Below are 11,624 nucleotides of genomic sequence, written 5' to 3' on the forward strand. Positions count from 1 at the left end.
ATCTCAAAAAGGAATATTAGACATGAATTACTTGTGCAAGTTAGATGTCTTGTGTATTCCCCATTTGCTCTGAGAGACCTCGGAGAAAGCGGCTGTGATCGATAGTGCAATAAGAACTATTTTGGTACTTACATATCAGAGAGCGCAACACTTAAACGTCACAAAGCGCATTTGGTTTCCAGCCCTAAGACGTTCCTTCAGTCATAGCTTTTGTATGAACTTGCCTGCCTCTTTTTTTACAAAGAGAGGGGAAGCATCTCCCGCGCGGAGCAGGGGCCACCGAGTGCCGTGCCGGCTGCCAGCGCTCGCGCCGACCGGCTGGCTCCCATACGCGGCTGCGGTAGGAGCTGCTCTCTCTGACAGAAAGGAGGCAGTGGAAAGAATTGCTGCGATGATCCAGCGCTCCGGCCCGCAGGGCAGCACGCTGAGCACAGCTCTGCTCGCCACTGAGGAAACACCACGGTCTGCTCGGCGGTGGAGAAGAAGGTGGAGGCCAGGAGACGCTTCCAAAAATACAGTGTCTCCCCAGCTGCTGCCGCCGGACATTCTCGGGAGGGGGCTGCTGCTACTGCTTCGGCACAGCCCTGGGATATTTATGTGCTTCCGCAGCCTGGCAGCTGGCCAGTCCCTTTTTATTTTTTTTCTTTAAGGAAACACCCGCGGAAGGGAAAGGAGAGACTCCAAAGGTTTATTTCGGCAGATCCTAGCACAGAAAATGAAGAGAAGTTTTCAGGAATGAGCTTGGTTTTATAGATACTTACTGCCCTGAGAGGTGTATTATCCAGCAAGTACCAAGTATAAGTATTCTTCTCCAGTTCCAGAACAAACCAGTGAAAATTACACTGCTGAAAGCAACCGAATGGCTGGTGGGGGAAGGGAGGGAGTGCACGGGTTCCTCCTTGAATGGTGGCTGTACCTGAAGCATCCCAGTTAGCATGGATCCCACCGGAGGTCACCAGTAGATGGACGGTGTTGCTGATGCATCAGTAACGGGACGCCTCTGAATTTTGTCGGGTTTGCCGCCATACCGGGAGTACGCGATTTAACACAGGGCTGCGGTCTGCGGCGTCTCACAGCCTTGCGGTTCTCGGAGCGTTCCTGAAGCAGGGGGAGCGTGGCTGCACGCCTGGCTCCACATAGGCGTGTGTGCGGGGGCACCCTCCCCTCGCTGGAAGGCAAGGCTCTTCCGAGGCTGCCCGCCCTGTCACCCCCTGCGATCTTCTCAAGGTGCGCCTCAGGTGGTCTCGAGAGCGCACGTGTGGGGGATTGATAGAGGCGTAGAAGCCGAGGTATGGTGTCTCTGGTAGAAGGATGAATGGAAATACAGAAAACGGTGAGTAGAAATGGTGAATGGTGACTGGCTTTTGGGATGGAGAGGACCGTCGTGCTTGTTAGCGGGGCTAAGAAGCCCTCTGCAGTAGTGGTTCGAGGGGACTTTGTGAGGTTTAGGAAGAAAAGGCTGAGCTCTTTTTATCCATCTGGGAGCCTGGGTAGGCGGTTACTGAAGAACATGGCACTTGTATATGATCAGAGCCGAGACACCGAGTCAAACAGGTTCTGTCACGGCCTCAGGGTGACCCTCGAGGGCTTTAAATGTTGGATGAATGCGTTCTAAGCACAGCACGAGATAATCACTGGTAGTTCCAGATTTCTCCGTGGGGCCTGAGCAGAGTACCAGCCCCTCTATTTTGAGGAACAGGCCGTTGAAAATTTTTTTCCTCTATATTTGCTCTATGAAGGACTCGTGCAACAGCCATCTGTGATAATGTATCTCCCCAATAATAAATCAGTTATTGGCTTTACATCTTCAGCGATGTTGCTACTACCTCATCCAGAGCCTGAATGTTTCCTGACAGGGAAGGGGGTGTTACCTGCCCTTTAACTGCTTTAGTATCGTATCCTAAATGTTCTGCTGGCGGGAATTGCGGGCACCCCGGCTGTGAATTTGCTCAGGAGAAAGAGCCAGGGGCAAATGGGCTGGGTGGATCTCTCACCTCATTTCCGCAGCATCTGTGCAAAGCGTCACAGAGACGAGGTGGTGCGGAAAAATTTCTCACGGGGTTTGGCCACCTGGCAAAGGTAAAGCTGGTAAGAACTCTGGACCTGGATGACGGAGAGCGTGAATATCAGCCAGGGTTGTACAGCTTGTAGGTGAACTCTGAAAACCTGTCATGCATGTGTATGTGGGCTTGAAGCCCAAGAAGTCTCGGATAAATGCACACGGTGACCACCAGCGCTGATCACAGGCCATTTCCCACCAACAGGAGAGACGAGGATCTTGTCCGGGGAGAGAAGCCACGTTGGCTGAGAGTGCATCTGCTGCTTTTTGTAACAGCATTTGACAAAATAAGCAAGGCGTTTAAAAAATAAGCAAAGCATGTGTTTCGTTCTCTTCAGAGCATGAAGACAGAGCGGGGGAATCTTTGGTTCTGTTAAACAGATCACCACAATATACGGGCTGGGTATTTTTGGAGCTGCGGCCAGTCTGAAGAAAAAGAGCCCTGCAGCGGTAAGTGCCTGCTCCGACGGTACGTGCCGTGTCCTGCCTGTGGGCTCCTGGCACGTTCAGGAAGGCTGAGGGCTGCGACGCACTCTTGCTCACGACAGATGACAGAAGCTGGAAGGATTACAATATCCTCCTCAGAACGAACTGCTCTTAATCTTTACAACAAGCAGATACAGGGATGCTGCGGCCTATTCCCACAGGAACAGGCAGACGATGAGCCCAGGCAGAAAAAAATAGAGAGCGCGTGAAAACGTGGGGGCCTACAGTCTTAGTCAGGGTTTTGGTAGCCATGAACAAAAGCCTGTGTTTTACTCACGTTGTCTCATCCAAGGCTTTACCTTCTCTTTTCTTCTGTTCATCAGCCCGCTTCTCCGCCCCCATTTGAGGGTCTAACAGCCATACCTGGTTAGTGTAATAAATATTTTCATTTTAAGCGTCAGAAGGATGTACGTTCCCAGGCCTTGAGTCACGTTAACTAAAACTCAGCCCCACTTCTGACATTTAATTAGTTCTTGGTTCTTCAAATTAAAAAAATCATCAAAAGATCATCTTCTTGATCATATGGACATACTGTAAAGACTTTGTTTTGATCAGTTTTTCAAGGCAATAACGTATTTGTTTCAAACTTTAAATGGAGCAAACCAAACAACTTTCACTGGTAACCACTGAGCTCTTGAGCTCAACCCCGGGACAGAGGAATGAGAGAAGTATGGGAATTAGTCTACTAAGCTGGAGAAAATCTTCCACTTGGGAGCTCGTTACAACAGAGTTCACACAGTACTTCATTGTTACCTGGGTTGCTCACACCAGAAATAACAAATGTACTTCTCCCCCACTCCCCCCAAGAAACCCACCCGACCAAAAGCCAGACTCATTTGTTGATGACAGGAGGTGACCTTTCCTTTGCAGCACTCGAGGACTTGGAGGGGGTGGCGGTGACACACGAAATAGCCTGGAAGCCTGCAAAATGCAGCGAGAAGGCCACGCCAACACCGCCTCCCAAAAATCTCTGCTTGGGTAAAGACGTGCATGAGGAGTTTGGGATGACAGCTGTAGCTGCCTCTGCTGTCAGCTTCAAAAAAGCTCTTGGGTTCTGAGCCCGTCGCCACTGTCGATGGCTGAAGCGTTCCACCGGCTTGAGCGAAAGGCACGAAGGGCAGAGGCGATCCGATGGCAGGCACCCCCAGTGACGGAGCTGGCAATTAACCTCAGGTTGCCACATTTCCGCCTGTGGCCTTGACAGCGACCTCCCTTCCCGAAAGGCTGGGAGGGCGCGCGCCCGGGCGCCGCGCACTCTGCTCGCCGTCGGGAGCCCCGGGTCCGCGCTCCTGCGGCGAGCGGGGAGAGCGAGGTGCGGAAGAGCGAACAGGGCCATAAACCCATCTATTTATTTTGGTGGTGCTTTAGATGGCTTGAAGGGAGGATTTTACCAACTTCGGGGATAAAAACTAAGTGCGCTTGTCAGTCACCGTTTACTGACCAAGTAACGTAACCATCAGTAAAATAAAAAAGATTTTAGCAACTTTATAGCTTAAAGTTGCTATACTTCATTCTCTCCTTTTTAAGGCCCGTTCAGAGGGCTGCAAACCAAACACCTTCAAAATTGCTATTTCTCTTCTTTTCTAGTAACTGTCCTGTACGTTTTAACTTGAGGAATATTTTGAACCTCGATAAAGCAAGAACTATCACATCTGTCATTAGCAGCAATACTTAAAATAAAGATATCAAGTCCAATAATAAAACACAGATGCATGCTATGTGTTTCCAACAATGACTTAGATTAAAAAAATTTGCATTAACAGGGATACAGCTCACTAATTAAAAAAAGTTAGGAAATTGCTTTCAAATGTTTACTTCTATTAAGTTACTACAGTTTTTATTTTCTTGTGAATGCATCCTAATTTACAACAACTAATAGCTTTAAGATTTTGGGTTTTGTCCTGTCCCTCACACTTTCAACAGGGGTTTGTAACCCACCAGTCGCTTTCAATCCGCTTCCCACAGCTGGCGCAGGAGCTGCCGCGGCCGGCGCTTCGAGGAATTATGTCAGGCGGTTTCCCCTGCACGTTTAACCGTCCGCATTCTTCCCTCTGCCATTGCGGACTCTCCCCTTTCACACCAATCGAGTCCAGCTCCCAGCTCCCTTCGCTCACTCTCCCCGCCCCCTTCAGCAAAGGCTCTGGCTTTTGCTTAGCTCCATTCCACCTCCACTTTTACTAGATAAGGAAGCTCAAATGTGTCAGCCAGCACAGAGCCTCTTTCCCCCTTTTTCTGTTAGCATCTGGCATACTCATTTTACATTTTGCACAGCGAGGCACAAGTACTAGATCGGTTACCTACGCAGTGCAGATTCATCTACAGTTTCATAGCTACTGGCCAGAATTGCTAATGCTGTAGTTAAGCTGCTATTGAGCTAATACCCTTAAATGCAATGGCTTAAACCACGGCCAATTAACACTGGAGAGGATCCAACGCTGCAGTTTTCCCCAGATTTTTTAATTTACACAGTATCATGATGCTCCTGCTTTTTCCTCGATGTAGTCACAGTACTCATGCATTTTGCAGGATGCCATTATGCACGGGCAAACTTCTTTCCTATCAGTACAAAACGGCACTCTCTTCTTTCTCTGCATCTGCTCTTCGCCAAAGAGTAAATTTTCATCTGCATGCTTTTGTTTCCTCGCTCCCCTGCTGAACTACGACCTCACAGCCCAAAGACCCCCTGCTTAGGCTGCAGTTCCTTTTCTTAGGTCAGATAGGAAAGAACTCAACCATGTATTAAAATAGGAGCTTGCAAAGTCCTTGCTCATGGCTTGCTCAGTTTCCCGCTGCCGCTCCAAGGGCTTTACGAGGCAACACCTCCCACCCCCTCAGCACAGAACCAGGGGAGACATTTTGCTTTTCTGAACTAAGAGTTAGCTACCAGTTAACTGCTGAGTTTAGATTTCGCAGAGAGGACAGAAAGCGTTTCATTGCGCTAACCCAAGTTTTCTGGAGACTTTTTATATAAAACTATTGAACTGAATGTCCTCCATAAAATTTATCTTTATTGTTTCCTCCAGAAGAAATGGAAGGAATAGAGGGAAAAAAGGAAACAGAGTATACAGGTTTGTTTTCTTCTTGTAAGAGGCTAATCCGCAGAGGGTAAAAATTCAATTACCTCACTGTAAATAGCACATTTGTTGAGTGCTTTCACGTATATTTCCAAATTAAATAAGTAGAGCGATGCTGCTGTGTACATCTGGGTTCCCAAAACTTCCCAAACTTCCCCACACCTACTTGAGTCGACATCGGATCGCAAACTCTCTCAGACTAGAGTATGGGGTGGGGGGAAAGGACTATTTTTGCTCAGTGAATGCCTTTAGACCAAGAAGTGCTTACAGCATAATATACTGTAAATCATTCTGTGAAAAGAGTAAGTAAGTACATTGTGTCACTGGTGCAGAAAGAAGCAAGCAAGGAATATTAAGCCATCACTCGTCTTTTTACCCATATGCTATCAGATCTAATGCTGTATTTCCAAATAAGATGGTTTCCTTGAAATGATATAGTGATATTTCTTTTAACTGAAAATATACGTGTAATATACAAGTAGAACATGCCTGTTTTTAAAAAAAACTACTGACCATTGCTACTTACAAATAATGTAAACTATTATTCCACCAATTGTAGGGAAATGTCTTAAATAGAAGAGCAAGATTTTTAATCAAGTAAAAAGATTACTTACATAGCTTAGACTGCTTCTGAAGTGTGATTTTATTCTCAGTTTCGCACAAACAGAACAAAAATGGAAATTCTTCAACTTCACAGTGTATATAAATTATCTGAAGTTATTCTGCAGCTGAAATCTTACAAGGGCTACTGATATCACCCACCTTGCACAAGCAAAGCCTTCGCCTACTGTTCAAGTATTCCTGTTTTACAAACAGCACAATTAACAGTAGCACCGAAGGATACATTTACATTTACAGAGAACAGCTAATGAAAATATTTTCCTGTATTTAGATGAGATGTAATTACAACTTTGCTAAGATGAACCATTCTGTTTATAATGGAAGTTAAAGCAGTCCCAAAACACTGCCATTAGTCCTCCGAGGCCCTGTAACAGAACACATCAGCTCCCAGATGTTTAACAGGAAGTCATTCCTAACTGTGTACATAGTCATATACACACACACACACATACATACATGAAACAAAGAAAGGCTTGTATACTGACTTTACAGATTCGCTATGATTTTCTTGCTCGGATTTGCTAGGAAAATCAGCATGATTTATCAGTTTTAGGCACCTCACACATTTACAGGGCAGACTGCCATTTTTGGACCGCCTTCTCCCAAAGCTGTATTAGACCACAGATTCCTGCTGTAGACAGCAGACTATGAATCGCTTCTTTCATTGCCAGTCTGTTTTCTTTCTGGATCAAGGGAACTGCCTTCAAATAAAATTTTGTTTCTCATTCCTTCTTTAAGCATTCTTTGCCGGATTCTGTGTTGGGCCAAATTGTACCTGCAGTAAAACCTAGAGGAGGGATGAAAAGAAAATACGATTCCCTGCCTTATACGAGTGACAGTATCAAATCAGAGTTATTCAGCCCATTGAAAAGTTGAAGTCACATATAATAATGCTGGTAAAATTCATTATGAAATGATGCATAATGAAAATACTAGAGTAACTGCTATTTCTTTACGGCAAACATTATACAGCTGCTGAGGAGCAGGATATACCAGTCCAATGGAAAATGCTAATTTCTATAATTTGAATCTCAATTTCATAACCATTTAGTATGCTGCCTTTATAATTAGGACAGAAGGATAGCATATGTGAAGGAAAAAAGAAAGAATTAAGAAAGACTGAAATAACTGGGTGGTTTGATCTCTTAAGATTAAGAAACAATACGAAGGGTTTTTTTTAATATTAACATAAAAATTCAAAGCCATTGTACTCTTTTCCTTAAAAAAGAAATATTTCGGGGAGAAGGACGAGGACGCTTTGCTAGGCAAGTTTTTTATGGAGTTTCAAAAACAGTGTGAAAGGTCACATGGGGATCATGTTGTACAAAGCAGCCAACATAGGTCTGTCAAAATTCAAGAAGCGTTTTACATACCAGTATCCCAACATTGTGCAAATAAAGCCACCGACTGCAAAGTCACAAGATCTTCTAACTCTACCTGAAAGAAAAACAAAAGTCCTCCAAAAAATTAGAGAAAAAGCCTTGGATGACTTCCCATTATTAATAAAACCTAACCGCAAACAGGAATTAATTTTTCCTTGCAAATAAATATATAAAACCCAGAAGGAATAAGTACTTACTAGTTGCTACAAAATGTCCAAGACCGACAACTAAAGATCCCAGGGAGCCGTAGAGCACCGATTCTCGTGCACATGGGACACTTTTAACATCAAGAAATCCTAGGAGTTTAAAGGACTGTAAGAAAAAAAACCAAACATACCATAAATTTAGAAAATTACTTTTGTAGAAGTCTATGATGCCAACTCCATTGTAAAACTGACTTGTTATCTTAGAGGTCAAAAATAAATACTTGAGGATTTCCTACTTCCAGGGTTATAGCTGAGCAAAAGTGAACATACACAGCTCTATCAGGAATGGTTTCGGAGTTAACTATTGATATAGGTGACATCATTTCATACAAGCCTATTGATCCGTCCTTTCTATTGAACATAATAAAAGAAATATTCCATTTTTTCCTTTACATTCCCCAAACAAGGAAGGGAGAAAACCCTTAAGAATCCAGGATCTTTGTTCAAAACCAAAACACATCACAACAAACAGGTAAGGTTACAATCAATTATGCAGTAAGTTATGCCATGTAATTTTAATATCTGAAAAGGCAAATGTGCTTAAAAAAAAGTGAAATTACTGGAGAATGCACATGTAGTAGAGAACCTTATACCAAACACTCAATAAAAACATTTATAAACCAGTAATTTTTAACCTAATCCTATGTATAGGCAGTGGCTGTGCACAGAAATTCTTCTACATACAACACGTAAGTTTCTAAATGAACCTACCGGTAAAAATTTTTCAAATTATTTCATACTGTGCCTCACATTTATAACCTAACCTAGCTTATATCTATCAGTTTTCTATTTAATTTTCAAAAATGGTAATTACATGTGGCATTCATAAACCCAACTGTGAACTGACAACTATGTTTTTCATTTCAGAGATGCCTACACTGGGTTCTGCATAACCCAAGTCTTCTAACTGGCATACAGCTCATGTTTTCCACCTGACAAACATCCTTGCAAATGCATGTTGGCGCCACAAGCAGGAGTGACAAAAAGGCCTCAAGATGACATGGGTCAGGGTTAAGGCGCCTGCACTGTAGTAACACCTGCAGATCTTTCTGCTATTAATTATTTTGTTAGGGATGGTGTGAGAATTCGTCTTTATTCTGTTGTGTTTAAATCCTTACACCATTAAATACCACATATGCAACTGTATCAACTAAAATTTTGAAAGATGATTTTTAAATGGTGTCAATTTTTTGTAAAGCTATTCTACTTGGACAAAGTAGATTTTGAAGATGGAGTACTACAGTCAACGCTTTGTAGAAGGCTGACAACTCTGTGAGACAAGTCATTGTGAAACACGCCGGACTGTGGCAACAGGGATGGCAAGCATCTGACAACAGCTGGATTTGTATGCAAGTATGGAAATCCCCATCAATAATTTTATCTACGTTCCCTACGGACGACCATCAGCTGTTCCCACATAACCCCTGTGTGCAAACGAGACAAAAAGGACTTGGTCTATGTCGGTCTAGTCTCCTAACGAGTCATTTCAAGTACTCTCATACGGAAGAAGTCACTTGATACGTTGCTGTTGTTGACTAAGAAGGCATCCCCGCTACATCCATGCAGCATGATGCATCCTTTTAAAATAGTATTTCACCTGTTGCCATACTTGAAATCACTTGTTATGACTCTGACCATTGCTAACCGCTGGCGTTACGAAGGCTCAAGTGTCACGACAGCGTGTCACCCACACAGAGAAAGCCCCGCAGGGGGGGCCGTGGAAAAACAGACAGAGACACCCGCCCCGCCCCGCCCGCCGGCCCTGCGGAGCCGCAGCCCTGCCGCCCGCTTCCACGTATTGTCTCCTCTGGAGCAAAACCGGCGGGGGCTCACAGCCGGTGCGCCGTGCCCGCCGTCTCCCCGGCGCTGGGCTCCCGCCCCGCGCTTTCGCGGGCGCTGAGGCGCGGGGAGCCGGGCGGCTGCACAGCGGCTGCACAGCTCCTCCTCATCCTCCTCCTCCTCCTCCCAGCGCCCGGCTGCGCTCCAGCGGGGCGGGCGCTGAAACGCTGACACGCGTGAAAGGCTCCGGGCGCCGCCGGCCTCCCCGGTGTGTGGGGATTACAGACCCGGCCCGGCCACGCCGCCCGCAGCGCGAAGCCCGGCCGGGCCAGGCGGGACCGTACGGGCACGGCTCCCGCAGCCGCCCCCTCAAGCCGGGGGTTGGCGGGGGGGGGCGGGGGGGGGAAGCAGCGCCCCGCTCGCTGTGGTGAGGGGGCGGGAAAGGCCCCTCGCCGCCGCCGTCGCCCCCCCCGCCCTCCGCTACCTTCCTCGGCTCAGAGTCGCCCTCGTCCGCCATGATGCGACAGCGCCGTCCGCGGCCTGCGCCCCCTCCCCCGCCGCGCACCAGCGAGGCCGGACTACGGTCGGGTAGAGAAGGCAAAGAGGAGGGGCCGCTCTACCCGGCCGTGCCCGCCCCGTCTCTATGGTGCCCGCGGGGGGCGGGGGCGGGCGAGCGCGCCGGCGCCATTTTAGGTCTGGCGCTCAGATTCCAGCAAAATCCTTTGTTCAGTGAAATGGGTCACGGAGCAGGGCGCGCGCACGCACGCACGCACGCACGCACGCACGCACGCACGCGGGGGCGGGAGGGAGGGAGCGCGACGCTGGCGCTCAGCCCGCGCCGTCCCTCCCCCCGCCACCTCCAGCTCCAGGCGCGCGCCGCCGGCGGGCGCGGGCGGCGGCAGTTGCGGCGCGCGGCGGCCCCGGCGCGGCCGGAGAGGCCGCCTGCGGCTCGGCGGTTGTCGGCGGCGGCCGGAGGGCCCAGCGCCACGCAGGCTGTGGGCCAGGGCGGGCCGGCCCCTCCCTGCCTGCGCCGCCCGCCGCCGCGGGTTTCAGTTTGCTGTTCCGCAGCGCCGGCAGCCTCGCAAGGCCGCTGCGATGTCACTCGTGTCCGCGGCCCTTCTTGCCTAGGGAGAGCGGCACGCGTCCCTCCATATGCCTCCCTGTCGCTGTCTGGGTCGCGGCGCTCCTTGCCGCAGAACAGCGCGTTGAGGACGGGCTTAAAACCAGCTCCCTGCTCAGTGGCGTACCATAAATCCTCGAAGAGAGGCCCTGCTGCAGTCTGGCGGCCTGATGGCCTAGGCCCCAGCCTGTCTGGGCTGAGTTATTAAAAGCTAAAACAGAAATAAGGGGACTAGGACATGTAAACATGCTCAGTGAGTAGCATCTAGTGGGAGAAGGAGGTTATGGGAACCGTCACAGGGTGTAGAGGCCTGAACAACACCGACATCGCAGGGAGGGGGAGGTTATTTTTGGTGTCTGCAGGATACAACCCAGAGCGCTGGAATGGGCTGAGGGAAAAGATGACGTGCAGCTGCGAGAAAAGTACCCTGGTGGCAGGGGGAAGGAGGTGCAGGAAGAATTGTTTCTTACAGGAACAACTGTTTCAAAAGAAGTGCTCTTGAAGATGATCTCGTGTGGGACATTTACAACTAAATTACAACACTAGTGGGTTCAGTAGGGCTAAGTCCTGCTGCCTTGCCAACATGATTTGCTACAAGGGCTGGACCAACCTTTGATTAAACCCTTGGTACAGCTGGCCCAGCAGAGGCACATCCCAGAGTGTCTTCCCTCGTATCCTGCCAGTGTGTCCTGCAGGGAAGGTGGCTGAGCAAGAGCCTGGCCTGTACACCTTCCTCCATTGACAGGGATGCTATGCCATTTCTGGAAGCCGGGCACCTTGTGTATACATTTGGAATTGCTGCCTTGGTTTTCTGACTGTAAAGGACATGACTCACATAGAAAGATACTTCTTTCCTTAATGACATGATCTGGAGCTGGAGACTCTCGATGGAAGCAG

The 11,624-nt window shown here is 48.1% G+C and overlaps 1 protein-coding gene across 2 annotated transcripts; it reads right to left on the reverse strand.

The window, feature by feature from the left end:
• Positions 1–5,536: 5,536 nt before the first annotated feature.
• On the reverse strand, positions 5,537–10,319 carry COX20 (cytochrome c oxidase assembly factor COX20). 2 transcript variants are annotated; one of them, XM_087776485.1, is made up of 4 exons: positions 10,092–10,319; positions 7,820–7,934; positions 7,614–7,697; positions 5,537–7,027 (listed from the first exon to the last, which is right to left on the reverse strand). In XM_087776485.1, the coding sequence occupies exons 1-4, from the start codon at positions 10,122–10,124 to the stop codon at positions 6,963–6,965; spliced, it is 297 nt and encodes a 98-aa protein (XP_087632611.1). In that variant the 5' UTR covers positions 10,125–10,319; the 3' UTR covers positions 5,537–6,962. The 2 variants fall into 2 exon arrangements, with proteins under 2 accessions (XP_087632611.1, XP_087632609.1); XM_087776483.1 differs by having other exon boundaries at positions 7,614–7,677; positions 10,092–10,301.
• Between the last annotated feature and the right edge of the window lie 1,305 nt (positions 10,320–11,624).

The sequence above is a fragment of the Nipponia nippon genome, unplaced genomic scaffold (assembly GCF_047370975.1).
Source record: "Nipponia nippon isolate SJK-2023a ecotype South Korea unplaced genomic scaffold, ASM4737097v1 scaffold_4, whole genome shotgun sequence".
Taxonomy (NCBI): domain Eukaryota; kingdom Metazoa; phylum Chordata; class Aves; order Pelecaniformes; family Threskiornithidae; genus Nipponia; species Nipponia nippon.